At 36.9% G+C, this 18,177-nt stretch overlaps 1 protein-coding gene across 1 annotated transcript; it reads right to left on the bottom strand.

Annotated features, from left to right (window-relative positions):
- Positions 1 to 9,489: 9,489 nt before the first annotated feature.
- LOC100378660 (uncharacterized) lies at positions 9,490 to 14,500 on the bottom strand. Its single transcript, XM_085496053.1, has 7 exons — positions 14,431 to 14,500; positions 11,356 to 11,463; positions 11,212 to 11,275; positions 10,883 to 11,005; positions 10,459 to 10,593; positions 10,001 to 10,147; positions 9,490 to 9,684 (listed from the first exon to the last, which is right to left on the bottom strand). Exons 2-7 carry the CDS (start codon positions 11,437 to 11,439, stop codon positions 9,677 to 9,679), a joined length of 561 nt encoding a protein of 186 aa, XP_085352179.1. The 5' UTR covers positions 11,440 to 11,463; positions 14,431 to 14,500; the 3' UTR covers positions 9,490 to 9,676.
- Between the last annotated feature and the right edge of the window lie 3,677 nt (positions 14,501 to 18,177).

Genomic DNA, 18,177 nt, shown 5'->3' with positions numbered 1-18,177 from the left:
AGGTGAGAATTTAGAGGATATGATTTTAACTCAAAAAAATATCCCTAAAAAGCGCAGTAGATCAAAATCACCGGATAACAGAAATAACACTGGTAAATCTAAAAAAGTGCAAAATGAAAATGATGTAAATAATGGTTCTAAAATAATTGAAATAACTGATAAACATGTTGATATTATACCAATAGATGAAGAGAGGGTACTAACCCCTCCTTCACATACTTTACTGCCGGAAGATAAAAACATACCGGCAGTAGAGCCCCTTTCTTCATCAGAGGACATTCAAGTTGTTGCTCCCCATATTTATGCTAATGTGAATATAACTAAGGAGCCCATCATTGCCCCTGACGCCGCAGAAAATGTGTCTTCGTCGCCAGGTAAGGCTTGTTCTGAGACTGCTATGGATAGTAGTCTTCCTCTGACAACGTCTCCTTCTTTTTCACCATTGTCGACTGTTTCGCTCTCATTATCAGGTCAGTCTAGATTTGATGATTCGTCACAAGACATGTTTGCTGTCATGTTAACGCCAGTTAACAAAGTACGAGCAAATGATGAAGACACCTGTGACAATGGTGATACAACCTCTGTTGCTTCCGAGATATCAGATATGTCGGATGTCTCGGTCACCGATGATTCTGAGACAGTACTTTCAAATGAGTCGATCAAGGAATTTCTGACATCAACTATGCACTCAAAAAAGTTTATTGAAAACTGTATCGATTTTCACCCCAATCTCAAAAGTTTGGCCAATAAACTCATGAATTATCTACGAAAGCAGGCACTAAACACGTCACAAAAAGCACGCATACAAAAACTTGTCAATAAAATAAAAGCATATATTAAAGCAACTGGTCGTACTGTAGTCGGTTTGTAAAGATTTTATTATTCATAATTTTACAATGGAGTCATCAATCACATGCAGTACATTGAATGTTAATGGTTGTCGAGATTCGTTTAAGAGATATAAAACGTTTGAATTTTTGAAACGTAATCATCCTTGTGATTTTTACCTGCTCCAAGAGACACATTCACTCCCCCAAGACGAGAATACTTGGAGGCTCATTTGGCGAGGTGATAGCGTTTTTTCTCATGGCACGTCTAACAGTGCAGGAGTTGCTATTCTTTTCAAACCTAAAACGAAAGTAGACATTATTTCTAAACATGATGTGCAACCAGGTCGTCTAATACATGTTCATGCTCGGGTTAATAATAAACTTATCCATATCATTAATGTGTATGCGCCTACTAACGGTCTTGAGAGGCTTGAATCGTTTCAGATGTTAAAACGCCATCTAAACACATTAAGTGATGATCCTATTATTGGAGGTGACTTCAATTGTACTATTGCGCCCGACGTTGATCGCAATGGAGGTTCAGAACCGGATATGCGGACTTCAAACTTACTGAGCACTATCATGCGACGGTTTAAACTTGCTGACGGTTGGCGCCATTACCATGGTGATACGAAACAGTATTCCTGGGGCCGTGGTAATACAATGGTTTGCTTAGATAGATTTTATATCAATCATCTATGTCATAAAGTTAAAACCGTTGAAATTCATAATTCATCTCTTGCACTCTCTGACCATTCTTTGGTTTTTATTAATATATCACATAATAACTCTGATCGCCACAATCCACTTTGGTGCTTGAATACCAGTGTTTTAGAAGACGAAGATTATGTTGGTTTAATTTCCGATTTTTGGTTGAGTTGGCAAAAGGAACGTGATAGATTTGATAAAATCCAGATTTGGTGGGATGTTGGGAAACATATAGTTAAACTTTTGACACAACAGTATTGTTATCATAAACATAACAACTACAAACTATGCACTAATGATCTGGAATCTGAAATACGATCACTCGAGAAAAAATTAAAACACAACATACCACTTCCTAGGCAGTATACTGAGAAAAAAGAATTACTTGCGCGCTTAGTAAATCACGCAGCCAAAGGTGCCGCAACTTTCGCGCGCCATAAGTTTCTTAATGAAACCGATATTTGTAATTCTTTTTTTTTAAGTTTAGAAAAACAAAATGGGAAAAAGAAAGCCATTGTTCATTTTTCACGACACGATGGCACCATTACTGAAAACTCGAGTGAAATTCAAAGGCTTACTCGATCTTTTTACCAAAATCTGTATAGCCCGGATCCAATTGACACCAATGCACAAAATATCATTCTTGCAGAGTTACCCCAAGTCGCTGCAGAAGACCGCGAGGACCTCGATAGTGAAATTACTTTTGATGAATTGAATAAAACACTTAAGCTGCTACCACGGAGTCGCACGCCGGGGTTGGATGGCCTGCCAAACGAATTCTATCAACGTTTTGGCATGTTATAGGCAGAGATCTGCATGCGGTCATTATAACATCTATTGATGACGGCGTGTTACCACTCTCGTTCTCGCGTGCAGTCGTAACTCTTCTCCCCAAAAAGGGTGATAACACTAAGCTCAAAAATTGGCGCCCTGTCAGTCTGCTCGGCAGCGACTATAAACTATTTAATAAAACGCTTTCACTGCGTCTCCGCCCGGTTATGGGCACTATTGTTCATCCCGACCAAAGTCGTAGTATACCTAATCGGCGTATTCACGATAGCATAAACCTCCTACGGGATTCCATTGACTACGCTAATACATCTAATATCCCACTTGGCATCGTAGCTCTGGACCAAGAAAAGGCGTTCCATGGAGTACATCACTCGTACCTCTCGTGTGCTCTGTCAGCCTTTGGCTTTGGTTCACGGTTTATTGCGTATATCAAACTTATGTATGGTAATGCTCAGTCACTTGTTCGTGTTAATGGTGCGCTCACGTCTCCTGTTATGTTTTCCAGCGGGATTATACAAGGCTGTTTATTGTCATCTCAACTTTATGTCTTAGCGATTGAACCCCTTCTAGACAAAATTCAAAATGACGATGATATTCTCGGCCTTCAAATACCTGAAAGTAACGGCTACCGATGCAAATTAACCGCCTACGCTGACGATGTTGAATTCCTTATGACACGTGATCAAGATTTCAATAAGCTTGCATATTGGCTTCGTGTCTATGAACAAGCATCTAATGCAAGAATAAATTACGAAAAATTCAAAGGACTTTGGGCTGGGATCGTAACGAGTCGCCACTAGGTATTAAATGGAATAATGTGGGACTAAAATTGATTGGCGTATATCTGGGTAACACGAAATACGAGGACAAAAACTGGCCAAAACTAGTACAAAAAGTTGAAGGCAAAATCACCTTCTGGTCTAAATTCGCCGCAGGAATGTCCTGTAGAGGGCGTGTTCTCGTCGTAAATCAACTTGTTTCATCACAACTTTTACACCGGCTCATCAGTCTTGCTCCTCCCTCTGAAACGATAAGTTATATCCAGTCATTATTTATTGAGTTCTTGTGGCAAGGTCGTCACTGGATAACTGCTGAGACGCTCTATCTGCCACTTGAGAACGGAGGACACAATTTGATTCACCTACAATCTCGTAATAATGCTAATCATGTTCAATATATTCAAAGATATTTGTATAGTGATTATGATCATCCCAGTTTCAAATTCACAGATTACTATTTCAGTAAAGTAGGCAATTTGATGCTCACCAAGCGTCTGCTTGCAACTAATATAACATTACCACTTGTCTTCCTACCTTCAATGAGACTGTTTTGATGAAATTTTTCCCGGCGGCCGGGATCACCAAGATACACGACCTAGTCGATAAACAGAGTAAAGCATTGTCTTCGAGTACGGAGATATACAACAAACTTAATATCTGATCGGAACACACACGACATCTCCATTTAAAATCATTACATCAAAGTATTCCTGAAAAATGGAAAGTAACAATGAACACTTACCTGAACAGTAACGAGATTAAATCACCCCAACCCTGGAATGACTGCTACCAACTTCATTATTCTAATGAAATAAACTTGCCCCTATATAAACTAGAAAAAGGGACAGTGTATAAATACATGATTACATTGCTTCATATTAAACGGCATCCGGATGAATGTGACATAGTGTGGCGGGAAATCTTGAATCTCTCGGACGAAGATAAACCGAACTTCAAAGCTTGCTATGCTTCCCCGGTTACTAAGTTAGAAGGGGACTTACAGTGGCGCATTGTACATGGAGTATACACTACTTGCAGATTTCTGGTTCATGCCAATTTTTCGCAATCGAACACGTGCCCACTTTGCGGGGACAACGACTCCTTACGTCATATATTTCTTGATTGTCCTGTTATTGTACAACTGTATCAAAACAATAATAAAAAATCTTGTTGTATCCGATGCTGACATACCTGTGTGGTGGTTTATTTAATTGCCTCCTGGTAGATCTGGTTTATTCGTATCTCGTCAAGCACGTAGCTTATTTAATTATATTGCCTGTACTGCTAAGATTTCGATTCACATTAGTAGGCGCAACAAACGCCAAGAGAACGGCGTGATCGAACCACTTGAAATCTTTAAGCAGCGCTTCATTTCAAGGTTAAAAGCCGAATTTGACTTTTTCAAAATGAGTAATAAATTACAGGTTTTTATCAATAAGTGGCCTATATGCGATGCGCTATGTACTGTGCATAATGACGAGCTTGCTGTTTGCTTAGAAGTACGCTTGTAGTCTGCTACAAGTTAATATCCCATTTGTATTCATATTCCTGGATCAGTCTGTTGTATTGGTAGTGTTTTCACTGGTAAGGTGGTCACAGTTGAGAAGACCCATAGGTGCTGGTGTACCCGGCTTCAAGTCAGCTTTGTGGGGTGACACACTTTATGTATATCACGTTGATTTTCACTTCAAGTTTTGGTCGGTTTCCCGATCACTACTACTAGTAGTAGTACTGTAATCATATATGAAGCAAAGATTATCTGACAAACATGAATGCATAATCGGATATTTTGATATCCTAAGGCTGGCCGTCTCGTTTCGCTGTTCTAATGTCACGTGACTAGTTCACACCATTAGGTGGCAATGATGGTTTTCACAGTGTTTGTTTTTTTGTTCTCTGCACACATTTTGCTGGTATGTGTCGCATACGACTTATTTACCACTTCCGTGTCACTGAGAATGTTCTAGAACTGTACTGTGTCTGGGTGGAATATTCTAGATTTTTTTTTAGAAAATGGTTGAATAGTTAATTGAACACTGTAGGAGGCAATAGAAGGTAATGGAACATTCTAGAAATTTGTAGTAAGTTCCAGACTCATTATGTATGCTGATGTAATGGTCTATTTATAGGCAGTGTGGGTATATATAGGGGAGTTGTTCAGCACTGGATCAGATCAGAGATCTCGTTGAATTGTATTGGAGTTTAAGTATCTAGTTATTGGAGTAGTGGAGTTTTGCCGCGTTATTGTACTTGATGTTTGCAGAGTATAATAATATCAGCATCCGGTTGAAACCACATCTGTTGACTCCGTGTTCGTATGTTATCATCGCCGCCAGGGATGTCTTTATGTTACTGTTGCCATTTTGGTATTTGAACAATCACACCTGTACTACACCAATTACGGTAATATTACGTTGCGTGTGACAGTATGGTGCTATAAAAACCAAGATTCCACTTAGCTACGTTGGGTGACCTGAGTACGCTCCGCCACGTCGTGTCACGGGTGACTGTCAAATCTCAAATAAAACATTGTTTTTTCACACACTGAACTACAACATTAAATCAGCAGTCTCAGTGCAAAACAGAAACATGTATATTATAGTATTGTCAACCAACCCATTTTTAAACACATAAATATTTTAGTCCACTAAACCAGTGTTCAAGCAGTTAACCATGGTAGTTAACAGATGTTGGTCTACAGACATAAATTACAACAGTTTACAATACAGAGCAAAAGCTCATACAATGAATAGTTTAGTGTAAACAAAAATTGATTAAAAACACATGGATTTGCTAGCTTCAGTGAAAAACGTATGTTGCTGCATTTTTATAAAGATGTAAAATGAAATATTGCCCTTTGTTGATAATGTTAGCCATGAATTACAAGTGACATTTGCTATCAGACGACTGGGTTCATATTACATCAAACATGTTTGCATTTCTTTAGGTTAATACTCTCAGCTTGTATTTTGCATTAATTACAATTGACAAGTTAGCAGTTTTGTTATCACACACATATAGAGTTTTGTAATGAAATGCAACACTTATAACAGGCCTATTTAAATTCTGTATTGTCGCGGAAACAATATTTCATGCGATATATCGCAAACTTAAACCTCAGAATAATTTATGGTAGTATATGAGTTGTAATAAAGAATAAAAAGACGCTGAGCCTCATGGGATTGTGGGTCCATGATTTTATTTCCCAATAAAGATTCATTTATTCGGCCTTGCCTTATCAGGAATTTTGCAGTAGTTGGCACGTAGCATGATTATTGAAGCTGAACGGTCGTGTTGGAGATATACTTACTTTATCATATTTCATTGTGGTGAGGAAAAATGACGACTTCTAGATACAGCGCCCCTATAGGCGTGAATAGATTAATGATTTGTTAACACATACACACACAAACACCCCCCCCCCCCATACACATACACGTCTTGCAGACGTTGTAACGACACACATTGGATTAACTTTTAATATGATTGAATTAACTTTTAATAAAGTTGCGATATGAATTCGATTAAAACGTTCCTGTTTAGGGTAGCGTTTTAATTGGTGTTTAATTAAACTTGATTAAAATGCAATACAATGTAGAATTGTGTGTTAATTAAGTTTAATTATATAAAAGTATAATATCCAGTGACTGAAAATAGAAATGTTTGCAAATCTAAACCTAAGCTTCGCAAACTTAAATATTAATATAAATTATGAAAATACTGAGGGTCGTCACAATGTAGGTCCTGTCATCACCAGTCCGCGTAAACTTAAATTGAAGTCGTCACAACGTTTTTACCATGCACGCACACACACACACACACACACCGAAATTCAAAGATAGTTCATAGGGATAAATAGATTAATGCACGCGTTTGTTCTCACAACCGATTTTTCATTCCGAGGCAATAAACAACTTCTAAATTACACACCATTTAATGAAAAAGCACTCACCGTTTCTCAATACTCGTATCAATCAAACACACACACAATATGTACAATAGGCACGTCACGTTAAAATGCGCACGCCATTTTAAACACGCACATCGTTTCAATATAGAATAAACACATTTGAAACACACACCATTTAAGGTAGAGATGCAGGTTCGTGGGCAATCAGAGTGAATTTTTTTTGGCTTTTTCTTACCTATACAGTCTCGGGTAAATAGTGTCAAATTTTCGAAGCATTGTCAATGTTGGAACATACTCAAAAATAAATTTTAAAATATAGGGAACCAAGGCACGCTTATGTGATTAAAAGTCCCAAAAGTTTGTTTGCGCTTTTCTTTGATTGACAAATCACTGTTGATGTAATATGCAAATGATTGCTGGCCCCAGTTACGGAGCAGCGGTGTGTGACTTCCTGTCCTGGCTCCCTGTTTACTAACTCAAGCGCAATCAGCAGACAAGAGTAATGAAACAAAACATACAGTTGTAAATGATAAGTAAACTATTTCATTCTTAAATAATTTGATTTTTCATTTATTTTCATGTAGGCGGAGGTCCCGATAGGGCGATTTAATTTCGCGCGCAAAAAAAAACACACCACAATTTCTTTTGTTTTCTTGGTGCATAGATTTCAAGCTTTTAGACATTGTGGGAGAAACTAATAAAAGGTTTCTACACATATTACTCCAACGGTATGTCAACACTGAAGTAAACATTTTTCGTTTCGCTGTAACGATCACCGTGCTGATAGAATTGCGACGCAATTGACACCCAACACTGCTGTTGCTATCATCGATAACTAACTTTTCAGTGTCAAAATACACAAACGTAAAATGTTCGGTTAATTAAAAATAAAAAAATACCCTGGAAATTATCGAAAAATCGGCAACGAGATGCTGTTTTTTAACATCACGGAAAAAGCATGCACTCTGCGATGCCATCTTGGTTACCTTAATCGGAAACCCCCTTGTCAGCTATCATGCACCAGTAGCGATGTCGCAAAGTACGTTGTATGGCCGTGATCGGCGACTTCTGGTACAAAGACACTCTATGAATGAGGTAGTTCCAGAGGCCATGGTTCGTTTAATTTCCATCGACCCGTCGCGTCTGTAGTTGAATGAAACCTGCCTCGATTTACAATAGTTCCCCTTCCAATGTGACTTCATTTCGAAATTGTTTCACCGGCGTTTGGGTGATTGAGTAGTAAAAACTGCGAATAGCCGTTGTGTAGCAAAATATTACGACCCATTTCAACCTGGTCGTCTAACTTCCCACGGTCCATTTCACTGGGAACGCGGAAACTGCGTCATACAAAGTATTTTTTAAAGGTTTGAGGGAAGGTAAATTTAGACTCAACCCATCGAATGGCGATCGCTATGTTTATATAACTGTATGAGAATCGCATCGGCTTTACGTAATCCATTGTACCCCTCCCTCAGTGGATTGATAACACGACGCCATGACAGTTTTCACGCAAGGTTGTGACTTCGCGGACGATTTTTCGTCCGTTTCCCTCGAATAGTGAATATTTTTATTCTATTTTTTGACTTGACGATTTAACATCAGCAAATTTCGGTGTATGGTGTATTTCTATGAGTTTCTTTTACACATATGAAGCGAATGATTTGTTTTATCACTTTTTTCTACAAAATGGCCATTATCTCAGTTTCATTTTTACAATTGTTTTCAATGAAATTTTCAGGGGTGATTATTCAGGTCTATCCTAAGTAAATGGCTTCGTATGGTTTCACTGTCTTCACTGGAACAGAAACAATTGAGCTGCCAAATAGCGGCTTTGTTAATTGTGAACGATTTATAAAATGTGAATGTTTCAAAGAGCACTGTTTTAACACTTTTCAATGGAAACACTAATAAATAAGCCATTATGTTCCTAGTAAACAGAAGTTTTAAATAAGTGTTTTTAAATCAAAATCAGGGTATGCATTCAAACGTTAAATAGTTTTTAGTGCACTTTCACCTAAAATGCATGATTTTAGCCCAAAATCCACACCACTTAATATGGTATCATAGTACATTATTGTAAACCATAACTCAAAAGTTTAAATAAAGCTCTTTCAAATGATATATAACTTGATGGGTAAAAAGTATATTTTACTCATGTAATTACAGTAATTAGAGACAATTAGAAATATAGTCTCCCAAGCTGCATCTCTACCTTAAACGCATATATTTTATAAAGTATGCACATCATTTTACCATGTATCTGCCAAACTATCAGTTATAGCCTGAAACCTATCGAGTTAGTGAAAACGGCGTGAATATTTAAATTAATTGGTTTATCATGTCATCAAGAACAACTACTCACGAAATAATACGCATACTTCACTTGCCATCATTTTATTGACTATAACATTCTCATTTCAGTCGCAGAAAGTCATCTGTTGTAGTTTGAGATCAATTATTACACATACAATTATAACAATACTATTTATTTGTTGGTTTTCTTTAATGATGAACTGTTATACCCTTATACTCTTATTCCAACTAAACTACTTTAACATGAAAATATAACATGAACATTTAACGGTTTTTAATTCTTTTTTTATTATGCTTTCTTTCTCCTACATTCCATTTTTCGATTCCTTTGCTGACCGTTTTGCTCATCGACCTTTCAACAAAAAACAAACAAAACAAAATATTATGCATGGTATATTATTTTTAAAATTTCAACAAGACGCTCCACAAGCGTTCAAAACAATAAAGATTAATATTAATTTATTCAAATTCAATTCATGTCTGTTGTTGTTAAACTGGACTTTTACTAAGCATTAAATATTATAACAGCCTTGACAGAACAATAGCATGTTTTTGTTATCCAAATTGTATTCACTTAATTATCGCAACAGTAAATACGACAACATGGCCATATTGTATATTTGTGATAATTACGATGAATGAGCGATAATCATATATATAAGACTTACCACTAACAGTTCTTATTCCACAGTCTGTACAATCTGTGCCATAGTCACAAACACCGATGTCATTTTCATCATCACCACCATCATCACAGTAATCATCGTGTGAGAAATCACAGGTCTCAGTACACAATTCGACTTGAAATAGGAAATCTAGGAAAGCAAAAACACTCACCCATAAACTTATGGTTGTATATTGGAGCATATTATTTAAATAGGTATACCAAGAAAACTAGTATTGTCAATGGAGAAATTATTATATTTGATTCCATATGTATTCGTTATTGCATTCTATACAGGAAAAAGTTACAGTAAATCAATTACTATTGTTGTTGTGAGATTTGTGCACGCACATTAATAATTTTTGCAACTGGCACATAAAATGATCTGTTTGTATGTGTTATACAATTGTATTTTTTTGATAATTACGATGAATGAGCAATAATCATATATTTAAGACTTACTAGTATTAGTTCTTATTCCACAGTCTGCACAATCTGTGCCGTAGTCACAATCACTGTTCTGAGATCCATCACCACCATCATCACACACACCATCATCAGTGCGATAGCAGTCGTCAGTACATATTGCCTGGCCCACTATGAAAAAAGCACACTCCCGTAAACTTAAGCGTGTATATTGGAGCATATTATTTAAATAAATATATCAAGAAACTTTTTCTGTCAGTGGAAAAATTATTATATTTGATTTCATATGTATTCGTTATTGCATTCTATACAGGAAAAGTTACAGTAGAATAATTACTATTGTTATTGTGAGATTTGTGCACTCACATTAATACGTTTTGCAACCGACAAATAGAATGATCTGTTTGTAAGTGATTGTATATTACTATGAACGAGCAATAATCATATATTCAAGACTAACCACGTCTCTCTCCACAGTCTGCACAATCTGTGCCATAGATACATAAACTGAATATAGTCGTGTCACCACCATCATCACAAAAACCATCATTATGGTACACACAGTCGTTAGTACACAATCCGGCTTGAGTTATGAAAAAAGGATACTCCGTAAACTTAAGCTTGTATATTGGAGCATATAATTTGAATAAGTATATCAAGTAAACTAGATTTGTCAATGGAAAAATTATTATATTTTACTTGCCTGTCGCTGTTCACATTATTTCTAATATCAGTAATGCATTCTAAATAACATTATAGACTGAGTTATTGAAATGTGTTTGTACTCACGTTCACGTTTTGCTTTGATTACTTCTTCGGTTTTAACCGTTTGTGCATCCTCAGGTGATTCAGCCTGAAACAATATTGATATACGTATCACAATACAAAATATAGCACAAACACACGAGTTTCTAAGAATCATTAGTCACTTACCGAGTGAATAGCACGAATAAACATCACCAACACTACGAGTAAGGAATACATTGTTTGAAGCTTTGCCATCGTGACCACTTTCATAAAGCTACGAAATCTGAACACAATCTGTCATAAATACAATAAATATAGACGAAACAAATTAGGATGTTTTAAAGTAATATATGTGGTTGAACAAAAACAATGTAAGTATGCCACATACTAATTGTCAAGGCAAATTCAACTTTCTTGGATTTGTTAACTGGTTACTATGATTTTTAAAGAAGCTTTACGTGCAAATGTGCTTGTGTTAAATCGGGTCATGTTTTCGACGGAAGAACGCATCGGGTTGCTTGAGGTTTTAACACAATAAATATAAATTTCCAGTTTGAACTTGCTTTATTGATCACGTCAAACTACGTGCTTCCTATTTCATTGTTGGCAAAGAAAAAAAGGAAAAAGAAAAAACATTTTAGAGAAGCAATAAATTTCAAGATAATCCACAACAAAAACAGCCAAGTGTCACGGAGTTTTCAGTGAATTGCATTATAGAAATCATTATTAGAAAAAAACAGCCAAGTGTCACGGAGTTTTCAGTGAATTGCATTATAGAAATCATTATTAGAAAAAAACAGCCAAGTGTCACGGAGTTTTCAGTGAATCGCATTATAGAAATTATTATTAGAAAAAAACAGCCAAGTGTCACGGAGTTTTCAGTGAATCGCATTATAGAAATCATTATTAGAAAAAAACAGCCAAGTGTCACGGAGTTTTCAGTGAATCGCATTATAGAAATCATTATTAGAAAAAAACAGCCAAGTGTCACGGAGTTTTCAGTGAATCGCATTATAGAAATCATTATTAGAAAAAAACAGCCAAGTGTCACGGAGTTTTCAGTGAATCGCATTATAGAAATCATTATTAGAAAAAAACAGCCAAGTGTCACGGAGTTTTCAGTGAATCGCATTATAGAAATCATTATTAGAAAAAAACACCAAACCACATTGTGCGCCAAATATGCTGTTCTAACTTAAATGCGATGCAATTATAGAAAGTTAACTAATTTGCAATCACAACTTTAGTCAACATTCTTGTACATTCTTTTTATCGTAACTGTCCTATCATGATATGCTTTACCTACCAATCGCCTTCTATTACTATGAAATTTACTCGCCTGTACTTGAGCTATTCAATTGACTGTCGTTAGCCTTGTACGAGTACTAGTAGCAATAAAGTGTGCTTGGTCAACCCAGCTGTTGTCTCTAGCCTGTTTATTCATACAGAACCCTAACCCACACATTGTTAGTACCGAGACCAGGATGACTACAGGATCGCAAATACAAATGCAGTCTCCCAAAAATGGTAGGGAACGCGGACAGCACATCGTGAAAAGATAACAGCAATCATCTCATCATTCGATGTCGAAAAAAAACGATGAGTTGGAGAATCTCATCATTTATAGGGAGAGGTTAGCCGAAAAAATACGACGTACTCAAGGGGCTTGATGTACATACTATAGCCAGTGATGAAGACGATGACCTAGGAGACGTGATATTGAAAGCAGATGATTATTTCGATGACATATTCACTAGAAAGTTCAAGATATAAAGATTCGTAGAGAAATGTACACTTGTCGTGGCTGACCGACACAACCAACGTGAAACCAGTCTCGCAGTTGATACTGTGAATCAAGTTCCCGCTAGTTACGACTGTTAACTTGCCGACAGTTCATCCACCTGCGTTCAACGGCGATACACGAAAATAAGTGAGTTTTAATGATTACGACGTGTACCCGAATTGGGCACACTGAAATGGAGTCGGTTAACAAAAACAAGCGAGTCCATACCAAGCGAGCAGACAGTGACTCCACATATAGGACATTACAGCATGGACAATCATATTCCGTAATGCAGAATTATATTGTACAGGTGAAACATGCACAACATGTATGAGAAAAACGTTCAATAATACCATACTTACATGCAGAGTTGGACTCGCCAACAACAGCAACTGGGGAATTGAGAGTTGGCGAAAATAAACATGTCTTTTATAAAAGTCTGTTCATATGCAGTGGGTGTGGCAATACAAAACAGTATTCAATGCGCATGTGCTAATGCCCACACACTGACAATTTTATTTAAAATCAATGAAACAAAATGAAAATAATATGACCAAATCATTGGTAAAATAGTAAGTATAATAATATGAAATTCGAGATTACCAACACATTTTTATCAAGGAATTTTAACAACTTCGTTGAGAGGACATTGTTGCAAACTATTTTCGAGCCCAATGGTACGCTCTGATTCTGGATAAAAACAGTTATCAAATCGCTAGTTAATTTCGGCCTATCATTTTTTTCTTGTATCGTAACTGTCCTATCACGATAAGCTTTACCTACCAATCGCCTTCTATTACTATGAAATTTACTCGCCTGTACTTGAGCTATTCAATTGACTGTCGTTAGCCTTGTACGAGTACTAGTAGGGAACGCGGACAGCACATCGTGAAAAGATAACAGCAATCATCTCATCATTCGATGTCGAAAAAAAACGATGAGTTGGAGAATCTCATTATTTATAGGGAGAGGTTAGCCGGAAAATACGACGCACTCAAGTGGCTTGATGCATATACTATAGCCAGTGCGGGAGACGATGACCTAGGAGACATGATATTGGAAGCAGATGTTTATTTTGATGACATATTCATTAGAAAGTTCAAGATATGCAGATTTATGGAGAAACATACATCCGTCGTGACCGACACAACCAACGTTAAACCAGTTTCGCAGTTGTTACTGTGAATCAAGTTCCCGCTAGTTACGACTGTTAACTTGCCAACAGTTCATCCACCTGCGTTCAACGGCGATACACGAAAATAAGTGAGTTTTAATGATTACGACGTGTACCCGAATTGGGCACACTGAAATGGAGTCGGTTAACAAAAACAAGCGAGTCCATACCAAGCGAGCAGACAGTGACTCCACATATAGGACATTACAGCATGGACAATCATATTCCGTAATGCAGAATTATATTGTACAGGTGAAACATGCACAACATGTATGAGAAAAACGTTCAATAATACCATACTTACATGCAGAGGTGGACTCGCCAACAACAGCAACTGGGGAATTGAGAGTTGGCGAAAATAAACATGTCTTTTATAGAAGTCTGTTCATATGCAGTGGGTGTGGCAATACAAAACAGTATTCAATGCGCATGTGCTAATGCCCACACACTGACAATTTTATTTAAAATCAATGAAACAAAATGAAAATAATATGACCAAATCATTGATAAAATAGTAAGTATAATAATATGAAATTCGAGATTACCAACACATTTTTATCAAGGAATTTTAACAACTTCGTTGAGAGGACATTGTTGCAAACTATTTTCGAGCCCAATGGTACGCTCTGATTCTGGATAAAAACAGTTATCAAATCGCTAGTTAATTTCGGCCTATCATTTTTTTCTTGTATCGTAACTGTCCTATCACGATAAGCTTTACCTACCAATCGCCTTCTATTACTATGAAATTTACTCGCCTGTACTTTAGCTATTCAATTGACTGTCGTTAGCCTTGTACGAGTACTAGTAGGGAACGCGGACAGCACATCGTGAAAAGATAACAGCAATCATCTCATCATTCGATGTCGAAAAAAAACGATGAGTTGGAGAATCTCATTATTTATAGGGAGAGGTTAGCCGAAAAAATACGACGCACTCAAGTGGCTTGATGCATATACTATAGCCAGTGCGGGAGACGATGACCTAGGAGGCATGATATTGGAAGCAGATGTTTATTTTGATGAAATATTCATTAGAAAGTTCAAGATATGCAGATTTATGGAGAAACATACATCCGTCGTGACCGACACAACCAACGTTAAACCAGTTTCGCAGTTGATACTGTGAATCAAGTTCCTGCTGTTACGACTGTTGACTTGCCGACAGTACATCCACCTGCGTTCAACGGCGATACACGAAAATGGGTGAGTTTTAATGACGTTTTTAGTTCGGCCGTCAACAAAGATACACGGCTTGGAAATGTACAAAAATTTCAGTACCTCTGCGCTCACTTTACTGGTGAAGCCGCGCGCACGATTGATGGTTTGCCTTTAACGCACATCAATCATAAACATGTTCTCGACCTGCTGGGGAAACGATATTGTCAACCTCACAAAATAACTAATGCACATATGAAGATATTTTGGGATCTGGCAAAACCGAACACAACAGCCTCAGAAGATTTTACGACGATTGGGAAACAAATATACGTGGTCCCGAATTACTGGGGAAAACAGAAGCGTCTTATGGGATTTATTGGTACCCATCATATTAGAGAAACTGCCAGGCAAATGTCACGAGAATATGGAGATAAAAAGCGGGATTTTGCCGAACTACTACGAGCACTTCTCAGAGAAATAGAAGCTCTACAAGCCGGTTTTTCAATCGAAGAACTCGATTGTGAAATGCGATCAGAAACTGCCTGATCGACTCCGGCAAAGAAACCGAAATTATGCACGTACTGTACAATGATTGTATACTGGTAACTGAATATAACAAGCGACAAGACATAGTCAAACAGGCCAGACTTTGTTCTAATTGCCTTGAAAACCACCATGTTTCTGATTGTAAATCGAGAATTACTTGTCTTCGATGTGGGCGGAAACACCAAACCTTGCTATGTACAACGGACCCGAAACCCCTGGCAATGACTTGACGTGCATACCATAGTACGCGATTTAATACAACCTCATCGACTCAAACACACGTCAACTTTACGAGAACTGAATATACTCCACGCGATTATCAGAATGAGCCAGTTCTGCAAAAAACCTCAGTTGCAAAGTTTTCATGAACTCGGATTCAATAAACGCGACTATATTGTTTGACGAAGGCACTACACGTTCGTTCATCACGCGACATCTGGCCGGCAAACTCAATATTAAACCCGATACCGGCCCACAAATACTTGCATTCGATGTAGCAACGTTCACACTTCAAACCAACACAATTGGATTCGCTTAAAATGTGCTACTGTAATGGTTTGTTTTCACAAAAATATTTTATTTGGTCGTTTTAGATTTTTTTTTTAAATTTCTTGCATTGATATCAGAAATGAGGAAATTAAGAACAATACTACCCTACTGTAGCACATTTTAAGCGAATCCAATTATCCCGAAATAGACGGATCTCGAACTATCACCGCTCCCATCGTTCTCAAGATCTCCACTCCAATTTCTAATCTGAGCAACCGCCCGATTTTTAATTTGCCACACTTAAAACTTGCACATTCGCTGTCAAACGTGAACTCGTTCGAACTGTCTGTGTTAATAAGGATTGACTACTATTGCAACTTTATTGAAGACCGTGTAATTCGTGGTAGCAGTCCTACTGCTGTGTGTTCGAACTTCCGGCCCTACAGGTATGGGAATTATGTCTGACATTAATACCACCATGTTACACGTCGCCACCAGCACATGTGAAGAAGAAAGTCAACTTCAAAACATTAAATTCCTTACCCAACTTATGTAGTTATATCTCTTGTACATACTACGCTTGTAGCACGTACACTCACTTACATTTTATTATTTAATTAGACTTAACGTTCGATTTCATGAATGATATTATGAATTAGCAAATTCACAGTTCATGATTTTGATAGGTAAGCGAGTATTCATATTAGAGAAGATGACATCACAGTAGTTTTTGAGCTTTGATAGTGGACATTACAGTAGATAATATATCTTTGTATGGTGTAAATTGGTACCTAATACAAGCAAAACAGGACATTCAATTTCTCTTTAATACACACAATTATATAATTCATGGACGATTTGTTATTTGTCTGTAAGCAGAAAACTGAGAAAATGTTGGTGTTCAAAAGATAACAGTGAAAATAAAGTGCACACAAGTGCAACTGCTTCTACTTGGACTAGCTTAAATTGTAAAATTATATGAGTATGACCACATAGTCGTTTTTTGTTCGCATTCAGATCGGGCGTTAATTACATTTATATATACCAATTACATGATTACATCATGCAATTTAACTACCACAATACATATCTAAATAAACGCTGCCATACCGCTTCACTGTGTGCTAGGCCTAGTATCGGAATCAGATATTAATCAAAAGCACAATCCAGTAAATAACACAATGACCTGAAACTATTCGATTCCCGTATCACTAATGTGTGTGTGTTTTTGTTCTTATAATTACTTTGAGAGGCATTGAAGCCAGGAGCTTCAACTTGATATTTTTTGTGTATATCTCTAGCAGTGAAAGAACACCCTGTTCAGTGCGCGTTTCCTGGGTGCCCTATCTTTGGCAATAAGCAGACCGTACACTGTGACACAGTAATATTTACATGCTTAACTTAAAACAATTAAACAAATGACACAACATTACTAATATTACTTCTAATATATCACCTTTTCCAATTGCATTTTTTTTTATTTAAATTTCATCACTGAATTGTTTTAATATCCCCTAAACAGACTGTAGTGCTCTTCATAAAACCAGGGAATAAAAACTGTTTACTGCTATTTTAAACATGTGTACGACCAGCATAAACAATGGTATCAGTGCGTTTAGAAGGTGGTGGATTTTATGATAAGTTGTGGTAAATATTTTTCATGACGTGTGTAGAGACAGAATAGTTAATGGTTGGCAAAATATTATGGAACGGAATCATTAATTTAACTATATGAAATCAGTTATTGTCACATTTCGAAAAATAAAACAGTTTTCGTTTTAGCCAATAGAAAATTATATTCACGTAGTCCAATTAAGGCCAGACTTTTATTATCCCTTGTTTCGCGAACCCGCCGA

This window comes from Saccoglossus kowalevskii, chromosome 22, assembly GCF_978046115.1.
Source record: "Saccoglossus kowalevskii chromosome 22, keSacKowa6.1, whole genome shotgun sequence".
NCBI lineage: Eukaryota > Metazoa > Hemichordata > Enteropneusta > Harrimaniidae > Saccoglossus > Saccoglossus kowalevskii.
This window is presented reverse-complemented; position numbering and strand designations above follow the sequence as displayed.